This window comes from Acipenser ruthenus, chromosome 5 (assembly GCF_902713425.1).
Source record: "Acipenser ruthenus chromosome 5, fAciRut3.2 maternal haplotype, whole genome shotgun sequence".
Lineage (NCBI taxonomy): Eukaryota > Metazoa > Chordata > Actinopteri > Acipenseriformes > Acipenseridae > Acipenser > Acipenser ruthenus.
The window spans coordinates 29,800,569-29,822,677 of record NC_081193.1 but is presented as its reverse complement, the minus strand read 5'-3'; the positions used below and the strand labels follow the sequence as shown (position 1 = coordinate 29,822,677).

Sequence of the window (22,109 nt, the reverse complement as noted above, 5' to 3'; positions counted from 1 at the left end):
AATTACTTAAATTATCTTAATAAACTGGGGTGGTACTGGGTAATTTGATTTTTCTTAAGGTTGGGTGTTGTGTCCAATAACCATTCCAAGCTGTAGAAAAGCTGTGTTTTTCCATTTCCACAGACTTTGTGACCTATGCCATTGCTCACCATTTAACCTCTATAGGGGTCAGGCCATAACAATAAAAACAAGTCCTAGGGAAATTCATAAGAAACACCAGAGAACAATTCAATGCACATAACCATGCTTTAAGGTACAGGTAAATGCAAGACGATTACCACGTTGATGCATTTCATCCAAACTGAAGCTACTTGATAACTTGCAGCCGAGATATGTGATGGACAGTAAGAGTGAACAGATACTTGCTCTGAATAGGATCCATGAAACTTGCCCTTGGGGGGGGGGGGGGGGGGATTCTGTTTTGACAACTCTGACATAATCTGTACAAACCATGGGTTGGGCTGTCAGAGAAACAGGTGAATTGCATACCTAATACCTAGCAGTGATGACAATGTTGTTGAAAAAGGGATGCATTGGCAAAAAACTGTACATCACATTCGATCAACCAATTATACTCTGGATACCCAACAAAAATACTGTGAATTAATGAATAACTTGTGTGTCATCAGCAGGGATCCTAGGAATATGTTTGCTGCAGAATAAAACAGATTTTCTATGTTTTTTAGTTTTACACTTGGGGAGGGTCAAAAACCATGCAAGGCTTTTTTTGTTTGTTTGATAATAACCAAATCAATACAAGTATAATATAAACATTAACACAGGCAACTTTGCTTTCAATTTACGTAAACATACCTGTCTAATAAAACTGCTTCTGGTATTCAAGTTCAGTTTACTTCAGTATTCAGAGCTGTTCAAAGACGCCGAAAACAATAAAAATCAACCCTAAAGACGGGATCAATGAGTTTGGCAAGGACGAATTTCACGTCGATGGTAATGTGCTGTTTTGTACTTCATGCAGCAAGGCTGTAGATTACACTCAGAGTCAGACCACTGTAGAACACATGGGAAGCGCTAAACATAAATTGTATGAAAGGAAACGTAAACAAGATGAGGCTGAAACAGCAGGGCCATCCAAAACACTGAAACGGACCACTGTGTTTGGATCATTTCAGCAGGATTTAATTTTTTTTATTGCGGAAATCTAGGATCCCTGGTCATCAGTTATCATGTTATTCCCAAAATGTATCTCTGGAATAGGCTATACTTGAAATGTTCTGCTAAGCAACCTCCAATATAGCTGAATCATGCCTGTGCTATATCTCTATCACATATTCATTACCTTCCTAAAAACTTGATATTTGACAATATTCTAGGAAAGTAGTATTAATGGAATAGATTAGTGTTTAACCATATCTAAATGTACCAGTATCTATGTGAAATGTAATCAAATGTCCCTTTTTGAAAAAGAAAAGGAGACAGTTTCTTACCCTTCTGTATGTCTACTGAATGTAAGCTGTGTCATGCGAGCAAATCTGTGCCATTCGATCAAAGCTGTGTCTTTCAATCAAATCTGTGTCATTCAAAGCTGTGTCATTCAAAGCTGTGTCATTCAAAGCTGTGTCATTCAAAGCTGTGTCATTCAAAGCTGTGTCATTCAATCAAAACTGTGTCATTCAAGCAAAGCTGTGTCATGCCATCAAAGCTGTGTTATGCAATCAAAGCTGTATCATGCGATCAAATAATTCTCTGTATTACATTAATGTAAAATAATATTTCTAAATATATTTAAAAGATGCAGTGTTCAGGTTTTCAGAAAAGTTTAATGCCAAGAAGCCACAGGTTGTTGAAATATAATACATTAAACAATGCAACAGTCTAGGTTATTTATCATGACAGGGGCTGTATTGATAACACTGATAATGTAAGTCTGTTTATCCACAGAGAAAGAATCGTACAAGCCATGACAATATACACTTTTACACACTGCCTAGAAAGCGTGCCTCAAGGGCCAAGGCTACCTCGAGGGGCTGTCCTCCCACCGGGTGAGTGAGTACTTCAAGCCCCACACCGATCCATTTATTAACCACTCTTTACGAGACTGCCTGTTCCAATCATTATAAAGCTAAACTAACGACTTACAGGAAAGTCGGATTCTCTGTAATAAAACAAGCATGAGTTCAAAATTACAACTAAAATGTGGCATATGGGAGAGAGAGACAGACGGGCAAACAGGATGCTCCTAATAACTTGTGCTAAAGAATATCCTTTTGAAAATTGAGTTAGGCATACAGACATTCTGAAGCACAAACAGCCTACATATACAACAAGCTTACTCAATAATTTAGCTAAAGTTTTGTCAAAATTGGAAAATATTTATAAATACAGTATTGTCACAAAATAATTATTCACTTCATACCCTAAATGTCAGTTCAAGAAGAATAAGTTAATTTAAACCTACCATGCAAGACATTTAAGGTCCATATGACATATTTTATAGTGGTCAATCAATAATTATAAAGATCCTTTAAACAAAACAAGTTTCATCTTATTTAGTTATTAAAAAAGACAGACATCTCACAAAAAAATACTTTTTATAAAAGCAGGCTTTGCAGCATTAATATGTCAGAAACGTTCTGCTTGTGTTGCTTCTCTAACAATAGAACGCAGGTGACCTTCATAGTGCATGAAAAGTGTTGCGTGTGTGGCCTGTTCCACTGAGGCATCATTAATCCATGATGAAAGGTCCTAGTTCTCTTAGCACACTGCCGACTTGCAAAAAGCCATTAAAGCTTTAATGTTAGGGTCAGCTTTTTAAACCAAAGTGATAATAAATATAGTCTTACAGTGATTATCAATTATATTCATATATGCTTCAGTCTATAAGCTGGCTAAACACTGCTGAGAAATGCATTTTATAATCTCTAATTAAGAGGTAGTTATACAGTATATTGATAGTTCTAGAACTGTGCAAGGTGTTGCTAATGAATGAACAGATCCTTATTGTTCAATGGGGAATATAATTCCCTTTTGTTTTTCATTATTGCTGTGACTTGTGCACAAATCCCAGGCTGATGGACAAATACTGGAGCACTAGAATAGGGTAAAAGATACTACAGTAGCAAATCAAGAGATTTCTGTGGACCTGAATTATGGTGACCTTGACAAATGGCCATCTGGTGCACATAGATCTGGATATGAAAATGAATCTGACTGATTCCAAGGCATTTTATATCAAGCTTGGTTTTGTCAATTATTTTTGCACCGATAAAGATCTTGGCCGATACCGATAGCCGATGGTTATCTACCTATATTGGCAGATCCCGATTGGATACCGATAATAATTGATAGTGCAGGTAAGCTATTGTAAACTAATAGAACAACACAGGGCCTATATTTAAACTGTTTTATAATTATAAATGTTAAAAAATGAGCAGATATCGTTTACTTGTATTTATGACAAGAATGAACATGTATTGTTTACTTGTTGCATTTACTTCAGAAAATGAATACAAAGAATAGCGTAGTATTATATTGTGTGCTTGAGAGCAATTTATACATTTGTTTTACAACATAGTCACACAAAAATAACATTTTGCATTTGTACTAGTAAAAACTCTTCTGTAGAAAAAATTATGTAATATGACATTAACTTTTATAGCCACTTGCTGTCAAACATTGCGTATTATAACTTCTACCTATACTGTACAGTAGAAATGTAGCCTACGCAATGTCACCTACCTAGGATATTGCTGCTCTAGAAAGAGTGCAAAGCAGAGCAAACAGAATTATTCAAGGTTTAAAAGGCATGTCATATGCAGACAGGCTAAAATAATTTAATCTATTCAGTCTTGAATAAAGAAGACTACGCAGCAATCTGATTCAAGCATTCAAAATTCTATAAGGTATTGACAATGTCGACCCAAGGGACTTTTTCGACCTGGAAAAAGAAACAAGGACCAGGTCTCACAAATGGAGATTAGATAATGGGGCATTCAGAACAGAAAATAGGAGGCACTTTTTTACACAGAGAATTGTGAGAGTCTGGAACCAACTCTCCAGTAATGTTGTTGAAGCTGACACCCTGGGATCCTTCAAGAAGCTGCTTGATGAGATTCTGGGATAAATAAGCTGCTAACAACCAAACGAACCAGATGGGCCGAATGGCCTCCTCTCGTTTGTAAACGTTTTCATGTCCTTATGTTCTAAAAGGAATGCAATGACTAAAGTACTGCTAACTTGTGAGAATGAGACAAAACATCCGCTATGTGAACGCATTTGATCCTATGGGTATTGTTTTACAGAATCAAGTTTCTTGGCTTGTATCACTTGAAGCTGTTTATTTAAAGGAATCCTCCCTTTTTACAAGCTTACTTTTAGAACTGCAGTAGTTTGGTAGCGATATCAAAATACATTGGAATGAGGTAGTAAATCCTTTTTGAACTATTTGTAAAATGTTCTTTTTAAAACCAAATAAATGAATAAATGTATCAAAGTACAAACTGATAATAAAAACACTTTATGCAGAAACTGTATGCTTGTATCAATTTATATAGTATTTCTTCTTCATTTATAGCTATCTATTTTAAACACTGACAAAATACCAACTCGGACGACTCTGAGCAAGAAATTATTTTTCCTACCAGCTCTCGAGATACGTCTCATCCTGCAGCGGCTCCACTGCCTGTCGTCTCTACAAACAAACATTCAGTCTCCAGCTCAGCAACCACGCTGTTTGAAACGGCGGTCCACTACTCAACCTCCATTACAGCTTCATTATAAAGACTGGCCCATTGCCAAACTCCTGAAAGCTTTATTCGATAAAGGAATTAATATTCCTGTCGGCAGCGATCGGGTCGCTCTTTTCAACCTTGGCTTCCACTTCCATTGCCTCAACCTCGGTTCCCACCATCGCGATCCCCAAATACAATCTCTCATTCAGCCTCCACTATCAGATGCTACTCTCTCTCCAAATATTCGGAAGCATAGAAGGTAAAGACTTTAATTTAGTTTCTATTCTGCTTGCCATGTCTAAGTTTCTGGATCACCATGTTGTGGACTGTGGGGATTTGTCAGTTACCCTAAAATCTTGCGATCCACGCCTTCTTAAAAAATCTAACTCTGGGAGAGTTTGTCCTTGCTTTTTCCATCTATCGTGATGTTCTCTCCTCAGTCTTTCCTCACCGCTGCCTTTGGCTGGATCAGTATCTTTTCTATATTGTGGAGCTCTCTGTTAGATACAGGGGTACCATGTTCTGCGAGTACCACAAGGTGCCTCCATTCTATCAGCCGATAACCACATTGTCGACTGGTCCTTTCTGGATCTGGATCTTTTTAACTGCATTTTCAGTGGTCTGCGAGCCAACACCTGCAGTGCTTGCGCATCCACAGTGCACTCTACCTCCCTCTGTCCAAAAGCAGCTTCCAGTTCTTTTAAAGTAGGCCAACGCTCCACCCCTCCATGCTTTACTGCAAGATTATCAGATCCAAACCCTATCCACGCTTCAGCCCCACCCGACACTTCAAGTTCTCCGGTGTCAAGCAGATTTGCAACAACTTTAATTCAGCAGTCTGTTACTGCAGTACTTGCAGAAATCTCCATGTCTGTAGCTTCTGTGGCTACTCCCACTCCAAATCCATCTGTCCATCTCTCCCCAAATGACAATCAAACTTACTGTTAGCTCCACACCCATAATCGCCCCAGCCTTAGCAGAAATGCTTCATCTTCACCCACAGGATTCTTGACCGACCTTAACACTTCAAGACAACACACACTGTTACAGATCACTGCTTCAGCAGATCTCAGCTCTCTATAGCAGGCCACTGCACAATACTGACGCCAGTCCACCGCACACTGAAAATGTGAAAAAGGGGACATTGTATAATGAAAAAATAAGCAAGATTTACTCACTGTTTTATTTCTCTTTTTTTGCATTCCACTTAACAAAAACTAGGATTGCATCATGAAAGAAAATTAAAACATTGATTATTATATGAGTCATTTGTTTTGCAAGTATGACCTGTATCATACTGCAGACAGAAATGGACCCGATTGACTCGCTTCTTAAATATATATATATACATCTCACACCGATTTTTTGTCTTTGAATACATGTAAAAAAAAACATTAGTTGGAGAAAAAAAAAATGATATTATTATTATTATTATTATTATTATTATTATTATTTATTTATTAGCAGACGCCCTTATCCAGGGCGACTTACAATCGTAAGCAAATACATTTCAAGTGTTACAATACAAGTAATACAATAAGAGCAAGAAATACAATAACTTTTGTTCAAGCAAAGTGTGACAAACCACAATTCAATAATACAGCAGATAATAGTGATAGTTACATCAGGATATGATTAAATAGTGATAGTTACATCAGGATGTGATTAAATACAAAGTACTACAGGTTAAACACTTGGCAGATTACAGTATTCTGAAGTACAGGATTAAATGCAGTAAAATAGGGGGCAGATAAGAGCAAAATAAAGCACATTTACATGAAGGGTGATAGTGTCCCAGGATACAAACAGAGGAGTTCTACAGGTGCTCTTTGAAGAGGTGAGTCTTGAGGAGGCGCCGGAATGTGGTCAGGGACTGGGCAGTCCTGACATCTGTAGGAAGGTCATTCCACCACTGCGGAGCAAGGGTGGAGAAGGAGCGGGATCTGGAGGCAGGGGAGCGTAGCGGAGGTAGAGCCAGTCTTCTAGTGCAGGCGGAGCGGAGAGGTCGAGTGGGGGTGTGGGGAGAGATGAGGGTCTGGAGGTAGCTGGGTGCAGTCTGGTCAAGGCATCTGTAGGCTAGTACAAGAGTCTTGAACTGGATGCGAGCGGTGATCGGGAGCCAGTGGAGCGAGCGGAGTAGTGGAGTAGCGTGGGCGAAGCGAGGCAGAGAGAACACCAGGCGGGCAGCAGAGTTCTGGATGAGCTGGAGCGGACGGGTGGCGGACGCAGGGAGGCTATTCCGTGATATTCCGTGGACCGTTTGTTTGACACCCCTGCTATAGGGTAATGCAAAACGTTTGGCCATAGCTGTATTTTTCCGTTCATTTTCTTTTCTTTTTATTTCTAATAAAGAGCCAAGTGATTGGTTTGGTCTGGTTTGAAGTATTTAAATATATTCTAGCCTATTGCTGTTGGTGCCACTGCTTCAGGCAATTAAGTAATGTTGTAATTTGTGACTATATTAGGGAAATATCCATATGAAATGAAATACTATACTGCATACTGTTTGAGTGCCTTCATTTAAAATATAAACACAGCCTATTAGGGTCTATTAGGGTTTCTGAAGCAACTGACACATTTTAGCACCTACATATGAAGTATCAAGGGCTTCATTTTTCACTCCCTCCTTTTAAAGAGAAAAATATAGCGTTACACATCCCCACGTGTTGCTACAACTATATAAATAACATACTTTTTTTTTTTTTTCATTGTTAACATCAAACAGGTAATACAGCAATAACAATCCATGATTTGGTGTGTAACAGAAAAGCCAGAGCACTTGCTATGTTTTATTTTATTTATTTAAATAGCTGTTCCTGCTGTTATTTAGAGGACGGATCTCAAACCCCAGTGCACTAGAGCGGCCATTTTGAAAAGAGCTTTGAAACAGATTTTAAAGTTATAGGTGTAAAAACTTGTCAGGATGTTAACAATGAAAATAAAAACTACAGGTACGTTATTTAAACAGGTAGCCACACGTGGGGATGTATAACGCTATATTTTTTTGGAACCTCACTACTTACTCTTTAAGCTGTGTTGAAAATGCTCCTTGATTTACATGTCATAGGAAATTGGAGGATAACGAAACTATATACCATTCATTTCTGACCTTACTAAATCAAATAAACAATGTCTTATCGGTACAACATAACACCCTCATTTTAGCAGATTGCAGTATAGTCACTGTTTAATAAGTATATTGTTCCACACAACTAAATGAATACATTTCTTACCACTTCTGTGCATAATAACTTCCTTTGAAGTCATTAATCTACAGATGGTTTAGTTTTCCAGACTTCATTTTCACCTTGAATAAGGAGAACCCTGTTTATCCAGCCACAACCCTGTGGATTGACCTCAAGAAATAGGAAACTCCTTTTGCTGCACATAGGTGGTGTGCCAGGTGGAATCCCAATACCTGCTGTGCCAGGAGTGGGTCTACAGTGTTGTGACAAAATAATGGGTTTCACACAGTTCAAAATGAAAGTTTGGCAAACAAAAAAATCGACAGAAAAACAACAAGATATCTGCAAGAAAGTTGCAATACCAATGATACTGTGCTAAGATGAAGTTGGTTATTACACTTTAATGTAATGTTTGTGTTGTTGTTGTTGGAAGTCTGTGACCTGTCCTTGTTACTGTATATCACTTTCTTAAATGAACTTGCTTGGTTACTCATTTGTACTTTAATCTGAATCAGACTACTGGCATCAAATCCAGCCAAGTGTTCATTCTTGGGCAATTGCTGAACCAACATTTCTGTTTAACGAATCACAGTATTTCACTTGAAATGTTGGAACTGATCCCATGATTATGTAATGTAAAAAGACAAGGCCTGTGTTTAAACAAAACATAATCAAATTAACCTTTAAACCATGGAGCACTTTGCAAGCTAAATATGAACTGCTGCTGTAAATCCATAAAGATCATTGCTCCTTTTTTATGAGAAACATAGGACTTCCTTGTATGATCTGTTTTACTGCAGTCATTTTGTATTAACAAAATCAGGTCTGGAAGATAAGTCCTGAATAGAAATAATATGTCACCGAGACAGAATGTTGTACAGTTCCAAGGGTATACAAAAATACAATGCACACTTCTGAAATGTCCCTTTCTACCTAGTTCCTGCCTTTATACTTAAAAAGTAGAGCAGTCCATTTCCCCATGACAACTGCATAAACAATTCCCCAAAACAATGGCAGTTGAAAGGGGTGGCAGTAAGATATTCTGCCTTACACAGGGTACTGAATAAATCATTCGCTGGAAGCATGAAGAAAACCTTGGGATTCAAATAAAATAACCTTCTGGTGCAAAAATGGAAACAATCTGCCAGGAACATCTGCAACAAGATTAATTCTCAAATACCATAAAGGTGACTTTGGACTTTGTCCTCAATTTATTTTGCACAAACAAAACAGCATGAAGTAATTATGGTTCTATTCTTCACTGATAACTGCCTTAAGTCATGGGTTGAAATCTGAGGTGAAGTCTCCAGAGTCTACATTTCTTGTGAAACATCAGTATCTGACAATCAAACACCTACTATCGGCCCCTATCAAATGGAGTCAATTTTGCTGTGCTCAAAATTGGCGGGGTTGCCACGCAGTTTAGAAAGTCCAAATTCTCTCGCCACTGTCATGACTTACACGATAGTGGTATGTAGCATGCACATAGCTATGGGAAGTGCGTGTCTAAAACAGTGCATGACTTTAAAGGGTGGGTAAATCACCTTCTCATGCTAAATAGCCATATAATTGACTAAAAACTTCTTGCATGGAAACGGTCCGAAAGCCGTACCATGTGCTTAAGAGACTTCAGCAGTGAAAATCCCGTTTGTGACGTAACCTCGCGGAACTTTCTAATATAACTAAAAGGATGTACTTTATTAACATTAAATCTGCTGGAAGTCGCCCTGGCAAGCTTCTTTGACCAATTTTAGGAAAAAATAAGCATACAGTATGAGGGGTTCAGAGACGTTTTTTATTTTTATGTGACATCATTTATTTACTGTTTCAAATTATTGCCATTTGACTCAAAATGATAGTGTTTTAAAGTTTAGTTGTTGTATAAAGAAGGTTATAAATACTACAAATAAAAAATGCATATACAGTAGATGCCGTTTGTTAACAACTTCTCGGTTCCCAGCAAAACGTTGTCATTAACCGAACGTTGCCAAGAAGCAAAAAGCCCCCATTTTCAAGTGTATCTATATGGAAAGATATATACTGTAATTGTACAAATATGGCACTTAAATACATGTGTTTTAAATGTTACAGTGTTAAATTAACATGAGAAACAGGAAATACCCAAACATAGAACTGTTTACTTCATGCATGTGAAGAACAAAAAAAAAGGAGTAGGCCTAAATAGTGCTACACAGCCAGCGACGTACTACAATTGTCCTTACAATGAGTAAAGCAAACATAAAAAATATGTGTTGTACTTAAAGAACACAATTTTAAAATAAGAAATTGTCCAATGTTGTCTGCTTTTTACAATGTACCACCTCCCTCTGTAAATTTATCTCAATTTTGCGTGCCGCTTCGTAGCCAGTTTCAAAGCCACGATTCTGCCTCAGTCCGCCAGAAATACTCAGTTGCGAAGTCAGTATGTTATAAAAGCTGCATGAAGTATGCACATAAATCATGCAAGTGCGCTCTGTAGCACTGGCAACTAGTAATAAAGTTGTCAATAAGCGGCGTGCAGTTGCTAATATCAGAATTCCATTAATATTAAAGTCTATGGGACGGGATTGGTTCCTGGGAAAATGTTGTTAACCGAAAGTTGTCTTTATCAGGGTTGCTAATAACCAGCATCTACTGTATGTATGTTTATAAAAGGTGTATAATAAATATATATGCAGTCAAAAAATGTTGAGCAAATAATACATGGATAGTACACAGCGCTTTGTTATGGAATGTTGGTATTATTATTTTTATTTTTTTGTATAACGCAATTTCTGGGTTTTTGCAGTAGTCGGGCAAGACCACATTGGAACATTTAAATATACCCTCCCGTATTAATTATGTAATTTGCATTTGGAAGGAGAATATCTCTCCCTAATAGAACTACATGGAAACCCAAACTACCCGAAAGTACTGCCAAAATAGCGTGAGAAAAAAACTTATTTTTATTTTCCCATGGAAACCCCGCATTTGTGACTGAAACGGTCCTTTAACAAGAAGTCACATTCTTTATATGTCAAGAGCACAGAACAAGTTACATGAGTGTACAACAACGAGCAGGTATTTCAGTCTTTTCTGTCCCATATCTGACAAGCCATTGCCAAAAAGAATTCAGCTTGTGTGCCACACTTGCTATTATCAGAGTTCAAAGGTATCATGGTACAGCAGGATAAACTGAACTCGGAACACAGCCAGGTAAAACATTTAGTCAAATAAAGCTGTACCCTCCTCTATCATCTTAGAATTATAAAATGTAGGTCATACACATTCAGTTCAATTCAAAAACTTTTGAAGCTTGTATTATGTTATTTTTAAAGTGTTTTTTAAAAGCAGGTGTGGCAGGGTGCCCCGCCTGTGTGTATTTTGTGTTTTGTGTTTTATGTTGTCTGTTATATGTATTATTGTAGTGGTGCACAGAGTGTGGGTTATGTAGCACAGGTGCGGTAAAATGTATAATTGTATTTAGGTGCAGGGATTGCACAATCGCGTGCAGATTAAAATGGGTATTTGTATGGGGGGCACAGGAATTGCACAATTAGTCAAGTGAATAATTGCTAAGCAATCAAGTCTCGGCACAGCTGTATAAAAGAACAAATGTTTCACGCACACGGGGTTGGTGTGTTCGCAGTGGAGAACAGGCCAGAGAGGAGAGAAATAAATGATAAAATCATAACAATTGCTACTCGTGTTGGGAGTGGAAACAGCACAGTACTTGTTCTGTATCTGTTCGTTTGTTTCGTCCACTGTTTGTTTGGCCCACATGCCGTTTGTTTTGTGCAAGTGTTTCATGTTTTGTTCACTTAATAAACGCACAAGCAGCGCATTTATCATTTCGCTCACAGTACTGTGTGTTCTTCCAGGTCTGACATCACCCCTACAGCCATCATTATCACAGCAGGGCATACATTTAATAATGTAGGATGTCAGTGCATTATTACTCAGCAATAAGTTATTTAGAGCTAAAAAAAATGTTTTATAGTATTTAGATTTACAAACATCCATTACACTTTAAAGCTACATTATATTTTTGAAGTGTTTATAAGCAATATACTGAATTGTTGATTAAAAAAAAAAGTTTCACGAACTGCAAGCTTTATTTAATTAATAAAAATGGGACCAACACAAAATTACATTAACAATTTTACATTTAAAATAATTCCTTCGGTACGTTAGTCTTTCTGTATCTTGTGTTATCAGAAAACACAATATTAGTGGTCTAGTTTTAGATGTAGGGCCAGGAATAAACAGGCTCTTGCTCCAAATAGCCACACCATTTAATTTTAATTATGTAACACAGCTTTCCTTATAAACAGATCCTCACAAAAAAAGATTATACCAGTGAGCAATTATTAAACGCTAACACTGTATAATTAATCATTATGTATCACAGCTGTTTTTTTTAAATCTACTACAACAACAGTGGCACAGTAATTCAATTTTAATCCAAGAGTAGACACCATAAATGCTGCATTTGATACTCTGACACATTTTCAGTTCTGTGCTTACTGTGTAAGCCACTTATATAAGACTTCCTGTTGGCTTCAATTGCCTAACTGAGTTTCAACTGCCTTAACACTGCTGCAGTGCTTCTCTAGTAAACTATTAGATCTTTCCATGGTTCTTGATTACTTGTCCCAAGAGTGTACACAATAGTATGAAATACCTGAGAAAGTTAGTCAGTGTGTAATTCTATGCCATAGAGCTTTGTAGCTGCACAGTATTTCCATAAAAAGAAAGGCTCTGTTGAAGTTACAGGCCTGTTATGAAGTGACACAGGAAACACTGTATTTGGTCTTGAAATAGTTTACTTGCAGCTAATGATGTCACATTTCAGCTATATCAGTATCTCAGCTTCCGGTGAGTGAGCGGCGCATTCAAAATCCTGTTGTCTAAATTTTGTCTGTTGTTGTATTGAATGATTTACATAATTTATCACTTATACCTTCTTAGAGAAAGAGGCACAACTGTGAAAACCTTTAATTATCAGCGATGAGAAGGAAATGGTGATCACTATTCTCTGCTTCAGCACGGTACAATTCATCAGTAAGTTTTCATGCATTTCCTGTGCATGGAGAGACGAGACAAATATTCGAAGAGAGAAATTCACAGCCACTAAACACATCAAAGTTTGCAGTGGGCATTTTAAGAAAGACCTAATTGAAACAACACCAGGAGGCTGTCAGAGACTGCACCAGGCTTGACTGGAATCAGTACTCCTTGCAGGCCCACAGGCTTGGTGTGTGGGACCGAAGAGAAAAGCCAGTACAGGATCCAGAAGAAGAAATGGACTGTACTTCTCCAGTGCAGTGTCAAGGTTATTGTTCGAAGCCCGAGCCATCAGCCATTGATTTGTCAATTTCTAAAAACGAGGAGTTGTCAAATGAGAGCAAGGTTTTAAAGCTCAAGCTAGAAGAGATAGCCCTGAGTCAAAGTTTTGGTCTCCAAAGGTTTGCAGGCTCCGATGAGTCCATCCGATTGTCACACAGTTAGTATTATTCACTTAATGTAAGCAAAACTATTATAAATAAATGATATTGTTTTCCAATTAAAAACCTACCTCATAGAACATGTAAAAGGACAGCAGTGTTAATCCGATGTTATAGACCACAAGCACACGCCTGCAAGAAAATGGCTCCTTATTTTTCATGTATTTTGGTCCTATCCAGACAATGGAGAGGTACAGAAGTGTAAGCACAAAGGTAGGTAAAAAGTTGGCAAGAAGAAGCCACCCTCGAACCCTGGTATCTGAAAGACAGAAACAAATGCAATCAATGTATATTATATAGAGGAGAACATTTCACAAAAACAGCTCAGACTACATTGTGTTAGAAAATGGTATATGACATGTTATATAATAGAAAAGGGCAAGCAAAAGGTACATAAGCAAGCAATTTTTTTTAAAAAGAAAAAAAAAGTCTTATTGTAAAATCTGAAATGCATTTAATATTAACACGGTTCACATTTCCATCTCTTGAGAAATCATAATGATCTTGTATCCATGTTCAACCATGAACTGGAGATATTGCAGCTAAGCAACAAGTCAATCATGTGCATAACATGTGTTACTGACACTCCTAGAGTTTTTATTAAAACAGAATGGAAAAATAAAAATGTCTCGATTAACATATCTGGTATTGCAAAGTACTAACTAACCACAATGATACAGGCCACTGTTAAAAGGCCTGCACATTAAATAATTATTCTGTAACTCTTTTCATATTTCTGGTATATGACAAAGATGTGGCTTATTATATTTTCCATACAATAATACAGGCATGGGAATTCATATAACTGCATACAAACCTATACATTTAATGGGTTAAAACAGAACACACTTATATTTATATTTTCATTTACAATCGCAAACTGGTATTCAATCCCAATCACTGTGAACAAGAGCTGGACTCCCTGAAAGGAGTTGTTGCATTTGACTGTCTATTCAGCTTGAATATCTTCAAACAAACATGACAGCTACTTAGTAATATAGCAAACTTCTTTTGAGACCTTGTGAAAATGTAAAACCGGTAGGAGAGAATCATACTCAAGACTTGCATGAAAATCACATTGGAGAGCACCTTCTTCATTGACCCAACTTTTTTATACCACATAAAATGTGTGAAATATATTATGAAAAATAACAAATTGTGCAGAAGTGAAATTACTTTTGGTTATAATTGCATATCAGGGTTCTAGTGCATCCATTATAAACCTCAGCCTATTTATGCTATGACCAGAAACCCCTGATGCAATTATAACTTTGTAATTTGCTACAGCCCATCTGTTATTCTATAGGATTTTAAATAATGAAAACAACTGTTTGATGAAAGTGTTTAAAATATAGATGAAAAACTTATACAAACAATTATTACGTTGCATAATAGAAAAAAAAAATCAATTAAGTATCAGGATTCCAAAAATATTGACAACAGCAATACTTAACTTAGATGTACTAACAAGAATATATGCCAAACATGAAAATTAGGTTTGTGCTGCATGGTTATTAATTATTGTCTCCATTAGTGTAGGCTAATTGATGAACTCTGTAGTAGGATGAAAGACTCTGCAGTTCTAGTATTACCATATTTAACAGTAACACCCTAGCACCAAAGATGGATTTGGATGAGAAAGGAATTTCATTATTGAACTGATGCCTTGAATTCCATGTGAAGCAGCAGCAGCAGCAGCTGATAAAAACATTCTTAATGTAAGATCTCAATGGGACTCTGTTAACAGCAGCAAGCCAGCCCAGTAAAGAATGGCATCCACTTTTGTTCCATTTCCCCCACTCCCTCTGACTGTAATTAGCTGGACAACACACTTTTTATATTTTTTACCACCAATTATATTTTTAACACTTATGACAAGGTGATAAGACATTTTGTGATAAACTGTGCCATGAATTTAAAGCATGTACTGAAAACTTCAACATGTACTACTATGTAGATATGTGTTTGGGAGTTTTGAATTGTCAGAGTAGATTTCAGTGAATGTTACCATATTCTGCTACCTTTCTGAATTAAAGTGAATTACATACATTTAAAACAAATGATTTTGATAATTAAACTGACAATTAATCTGTGGAGGCTGCTTAGAGGCAGTGCCTCAATCTCCTCAGGGTGAAATATATATTATATATATATATATATATATATATATATATATATATATATATATATATATATAGATATAGATATAGATATATATAGATATATATTCGGATATTCTCTCAATTTAAATATGCATTCATTTTTCAAAAAGTAATAAAGCCATCATATTACTCTGAACGCAGGCAGAGACAGCATAGCAGCAGGGTCAGGGGGCGTGGTCGTGGTCCTTTGTGTGTGCCTTTATTTTACAATATGTAACATGTTAAAATAGAAAAATATCCCAGGATTACAGAATAATATGTTGTGTAGGCCTTACTTTACCCCAGTGAATTAACTACAAAACAAAGGATGCCAAATAGCAGTTCAAGTTAAACGATGTTTTGTTAATTACCAAAATAAATAGTACATAAAGTTGACAACACATTTTATTATTTTTTTTCTTTTTATTCATTCCTTGCCATTGCTGTTTCTTCACAGTAAGCAGTGACCAACTACACATTTTCATAAAGTAATAACATCGGGTTTACTTGTGCCTTTTTGTAGCTGAACAAACAAACGAAAACTGAAATTTAACTTTAACACTTTTGTTAAAGTTGAGCTGCTGTGTTGATTCATTGTTTTTTTTTATATATATATATATATATATATTAATTAATCTCACATCACACAGAGCTCTTTTTCATTTGCCATTTTTTGAATCTGTCGCGTAATTTCTGGTGAGACAGTAAATAAGTGCAAAGTATTTTTGTAATTTGTAGCAAATACGAACATCTGATTTTTGTATCCAAATAAATGTCACATTTTTCTATTTTAACGTGTTACATATTGTAAGATCTTGCTTTAAAATAAAGGCAAACACACTCACACACAGGACCATGACCATACCCCCTGCCCTTGCTGCTATGTGAGATATAAAAGATGACAAAGTTAAATGCGAAGCCAGGATGTTGCCATGTTATAGTTATAGTTATAGTTTTCCCTGCATTTCTGCTGATTGGAAACACTTTTCAGCGTGCACCAGATAAACTACTATTCCCAGAAGACACTGCGCCCCTATGCCCATTGCATTGTGACACCAGTAGCGTCAGTAAAGTAAGATATATTTTCAAAGTTTCATATTATGACACCACTTCCTCATTCTGGGAACAAATCTAGTTGTTGGTGTTGTTTTTTTCTGTTAGTGTTTCCTGCATGTCGTATTTAGCCCTTCCCCAGCAGTATTTTTTTCCCCCCAGAGCAGGTAAACTCCATCACTTTCTTTTCACCTGTACGGTAAGTCGATAGGATGTGCTTGACTTTTGTCTGCCTTTTTCCTGCCTTAACAACTTTGTTTAGAAAATGTTTTATGCAAAGTATGTTAGTGATGTGGTCTTGAAGTCGAAATGCTATATCAGTGTTGTATACAGTGTATTTGTAAACATGCGCTGGCAGTGTGTACTAGTTAAGTATATTAAAATAAACTATGATGGGCTACTGTTTTATTTTCTCTGTTGGCTAGTGGAGAAAATGCATTTAACAGCCACACTGGGTTTAAACCTGTTTAGACTGCACTTGTAGACCTCTTGATCTACCCTTCCTACTATGCACTGGACTTCTTTGATCTATGTACCATGTTACTGGATCCTCAGCTGATGCACTATCCTTGTACTATTTCAATACTAATATGTCATTATAGATATAACTTGTTGTAATCCTAACTTGTTGCATCCTATTTCATAATGCATTTTAGTAGTATTATTTGCACTTACTGTAAATGATACTGTATTTAAATATTAATCTTGCATTGTAACCCTGTACTTCCCTGTAACACCTGTAAGTCACCATGGATAAAGGCATCTGCCAAATAAATAAATAAATAAATAAATAAATAAATAAATAAATAAATAAATAATATGAAAAGTGTCGTCAGTCAGAATACAATAATAAGATTATACTGCTCTTTGGGCTTAAGGGGACCCCAAGCCCTCTGCCTTTTTTCTGCCTCATTTGTTTTGGCCACCAGCCGCCACTGCAATCAATCCACTACAGTAATGAAATACCTGTGTAAGCACCTGGCAACACTTAACACAATACAAGAACAGGTGCGACTACCACCTGTCATAAGTCAGTTTCTGAACTCACCTCTTGGACCCATCCAAGATTCTATATAAGCATTGGTTGCTTGATTTAAGGTCTCCATTTTAAACCTATAAAAACAAAAACACAAACATTAGTTACAGCAAACACTCATGTTACAGTTTTTATCATACAGCAAGATTGTGCCTTTTTAATTTTTGGTTGGGATGGGCATCCATGTCTATTTACACAAAGTATAGAGACAACTGACTCACAGCAAGGTCAGGGGTCATTTTCCTGTAGCTCAGTTATGACTGGGTACAAACAATATGTTCCTGTAGGCTGTGGACAAGGGGTGTACATGGTTATTAATCTAGTAACTGCTGTGTGGTAGTCAGGGTGCGATCATATTAGACCCGGAATGAGAGCTGCTATTGGTTGCTAGGACGACGCCTCTTCCCAGCTTCTGATAACGTGCTGGTTTAAGTTGTATTTTTGTTAGCTAGTCAGATTAACCAGTAACAATTTCTTCAAGTCAGTCATAAACTTAAATTCATCTGACTACAGGGTCTAGATCACATTGTGTCCACACCTAGAACACAGTGTCTTTGAGTCAAGTTGCACTGACAACAAAAAGTTTGGCTCTGTGTTGCTCTAAGGGTTGTTTGGCAGATTGTAGTTATATTTCCTAAAACTAATGCAAGTGGAATGTAGCGACCACCTTTTGCCAGCACTATTGGTAAATTGACGGTGTGATATTAGAATATGATGGAAACAAGTGTATATCTTAGTGCACACTCTGTAGAATGAATAGGATTGCTGAGCAAATGTGCGAAAGGTGTAAGAGAAGCAGAAGCAGAAATTCAATCATCCTCTTTTTTTCAACTACTCTTGCATTTTTTCATTGCCTCAACCTGCACTGTACTCTGTCTCATTCAAGTTCGAATTATTCTGAGCTGCCCCAGGAAGTTTAGAGCAAATAAATCTTGTCAAGATACTGTGAGGAACTATTAGGAATAATATCATTGTATTGAATTCATGAGTTTCCTTGGCAGCAGTATTTATTTAACCTTTGTTTGGTTAGTTAAGCACCAGCTTATTACAGTAGCCTATACGACAAGTTTAAACACCCAGTCCTCATAGCAGCAACATTAAGAAACCTGGTTATAAAATTAGACAAAGTTTTTATTAGAAATATATTTGAATGTTTTCCGTGATATGAGGTTGAATACATTTTATAAAGTAATATAGACTCCTTTTTGCCAAGTAAAATGCATACATAATGTTTTTTCAATTTTAAATACTGGTGTATAACACAGGCATTGTACAGATAGACTACTGTTTGTACATTTGTATGCAGTAGGCACATAAAACAATTGAAATAATAAGCTATTATACTGTAGCTATTCTTCTCTTATCATCTGGATTAAGTCAAGTTTGTTCACAGGCTTCTACACAAAGGCCTATTTCTTTTGTTGCACAAATGTAACCTGTTTCACAGCTATTCCACAGGACTGCCAATATTTTATCCTTTGCTTGAAAAAATGTTCTGAGGGAGGACACAGTTCAGTTTGTCTTCTGTCCTTTAATTAGATAGTTCCCATGGGCTTTTTGGTTAACGTACTTAAATAACACTTAAATTGTTTCACAAAACTGATTGGAACAATGTAAACTTTATCTGAAGAAACATGTTTTTTTTTTGTTTTTTTTTAACACAGCTCTGTGTGAGAAGTAGTAGCCCTAGGGTAAGGATTACTAACTGGATTTAGTAAAACCATAATGTTGTGTATGTATTAATTTATTTTTTAAAAATAACATTCCTGTATAGTCCTAACATCTATCAAGTTTAAGACCTCAGTAGGTCACACATTTGAGAATCAAATCCAGGTGTTTACTTTCTCTTGTTCCTTTACTCACTACAACTAACTGCTTTTATTCTGAACCCAAAGGGTGTCTGTCCCCACCCACTGCCTCTGAGCTTACCCAAACACAGCCAGGGGTGGCATCTATCCATTAGCTGGTTAGATAGCTCCATCACCCTTAACCGCAGTGGTATTCTGTGATGTACACACTGAACAACCATTCACTTTACATCAGGCTTGTCTGCTATTTCAGCTACACATCACACACAAGCAGATGGCTGATGTGTGAATAGTGTGGAAACTAGCAACCACTTAGATAACAAGGTTGTTATGGGTGTGGTCCGTAAGCAGCAAGTAAAATACCATAATAAAGTAGAAGTTTATTCACAGAAATTTGATTTTTTTGCACATACAGTAAATAGCAGGGATCTAAACTGAGCTACATTCTACCTCTGCATTTTGCAGCCATTTCAAAACACCTTTGATTAAAGATACAGCTTTGATCCACACATAAGCTAAATGTGTGTGCACTGTTTTTGTGCTGTGATGGTAGGAGAACATTTGATTCAAATGCCTTAATACAGTTCTCCCCCCCTATATGGGAAGATGCAGGCAAATCAGTGTAAACACAGTGAGCTATTATAAATCATATACTTTCTCTACATAACTATTTTCTGACCTCTATGGATATTTGCCAATTTTTTTTTAAAAATAATTCAGGGAGAAATCCAGCAGTGACAGTGAAAGGGATAATCATGGATTTATATATTTTATAAACTTAAAATATTTGTGTGACCAAGTCTTTATTATTTTAATTGCTTTGGTACTGTATGAATGCAGAAACCTACATCTGTACCAGCGATGCTAATATATTACAAAGTACAGCCACTTATAAAACATTATAGTGTACTATTTGAAAATGGTTGCATTGCACATGTAGACTACACTTTTTAACTGGTGTGTAAATGTATGTATTTAAAGTTAGACAGTAACACTTACTTTTTGTGTATACAGTACTGATACTATTTTTTAAATTGGGAAGTCCTACCTATGTTTAAAGAGTAGCTGATTTCAGGCAGCAACAGCTTGAATTGAATTTACTGTATATACCATCTGACAAGCTTGCAATTGAAGTGTTTATACTTAGTACATACACTGTATGTGTGTAAAAATCTGTCTATACGTTGCATCAGAAAGGTCTGTAACTGCAACTGCGTTTAACCTGGGCTAATGCTATATTCTTCTTCAACATGTATAGGCTAGCCATTGACAGTCAGTTACTGGTTACACTGCACAAAAACAAATACCATTGTATTATTGGTATGGTTAACTCTTTTAGAGTAATCCACTTCTCAAACTGGCCTACAGTAGGCTATAACAAAATAAAAACGGAATTCTTCTTACAAGCGCTGTGCAAGATACTGTAACTACCGGCTGTAGTTACAGTATTTTTCCTAAAACATAAACGTATTTAAAGTACGCTACAACCAAAGCAAGCTTAGCTATTATTTAAAAACATAAATGAGACTAATTTCCACCATAAAAATATCTTACCTCTGTTCCCTTTGTATAATCGTGGACTCTTAGTTTCAACAGAAAAGAACAGAGCTGCTCAACGTTGCCTGTGGAAACAGTAAAAGAAACACATGACTTCCTGACTCAGAGAACGCTAGAGTCAGTCCTGACAGTGCCCAGACTCAGTGGAGATGTGCATAATGACATGTGATTCTCTCTTTTATTCTGACAACTGCGTCATCTGTAGTACAACCATTAGAGCAATACGAGATACAGGCATTACATGAAATCAAACTGCATGGCGTCATTATTTGCAAGATTGCATAGCCTATCCAAATACAGAGAGAAGGTATTTAAAACCATAATTCCTCCTATAACAGAGCCTGATTTGCGGCTGCAAATCAGAAACGTGTTTGTATTTATCATTTTCACCTTGGCTTCTTTTAGGCTTTATATCTTTTTTGTAAATAATTTTTGAAATGATTGCCAAATGTAATCTATTGTATTTCTTTATCTTTAAAAAAATATCAGTAAATTAAAATTTTGCGAGCTTCACTGATTGACATTGCCTATGAATGACCTCACCCCTGGACGCTGTAGAATGAAAAAGGATGGTAAGGATTCAACAAGCTGAATTTTGAACTGTTCCGCTATGTCACCCCATTCATCTGGCGTCAGCAACGGCCAATCAGAACTTTGCATATATCTCTGACTGGACGGAGGCAGAGCCCTTGCGCTGTGTTACAGGCACATAGTCAAATCCGTTTCAGGGCAACATGGGGGCAAGGGAGGGGTTTTATATTTCCGAGTAATGTATCATTTGTTTTCAGTGCGGGAAGGAAGTTATACATATAGGCGCCAGAGACGGCTGAGCCATATTATATATATATATATATATATATATATATATATATATACACACACATACCTTGAATCTCATCGTTCTTCCAAGACACAGACACAGATAAGTCAAATAAATACACAAATGAAGACAACACTGGAACTGTGTTGATATACAATTTTCCTAACGTTTCAGTAGCTGTGCCGCCTACAGAGGAACATTGAAGCTTTTAACAAACCATATGGGAAAGAATGAGCGCAGAGAAGACGAGTTTATGTGTGGTAGCAAATGTTGCTACATTCGTCGTCTTGTAACACTATAGAACTGTTGAAACATTTGTTACCATTTCATGT

The 22,109-nt window shown here is 36.6% G+C and overlaps 1 protein-coding gene across 2 annotated transcripts in view; it reads right to left on the bottom strand.

Annotated features, from left to right (window-relative positions):
- Nucleotides 1–21,578, bottom strand: part of LOC117403386 (elongation of very long chain fatty acids protein 5-like) — a 34,541-nt gene extending 12,963 nt beyond the window's left edge. Inside the window, exons 1-4 of one of the 2 annotated variants that reach the window (XM_034005500.3) lie at nucleotides 21,501–21,578; nucleotides 20,955–21,022; nucleotides 17,605–17,669; nucleotides 13,434–13,621 (exon numbers count right to left, since the gene is read on the bottom strand). In XM_034005500.3, the coding sequence (XP_033861391.1) occupies nucleotides 13,434–13,621; nucleotides 17,605–17,662 (246 nt within the window). In that variant the 5' untranslated portion in view covers nucleotides 17,663–17,669; nucleotides 20,955–21,022; nucleotides 21,501–21,578. Of the gene's footprint in view, nucleotides 1–13,433; nucleotides 13,622–17,604; nucleotides 17,670–20,954; nucleotides 21,023–21,347; nucleotides 21,470–21,500 lie in introns of those variants that run through there. The other variant, XM_034005499.3, reaches the window with a different exon arrangement.
- Between the last annotated feature and the right edge of the window lie 531 nt (nucleotides 21,579–22,109).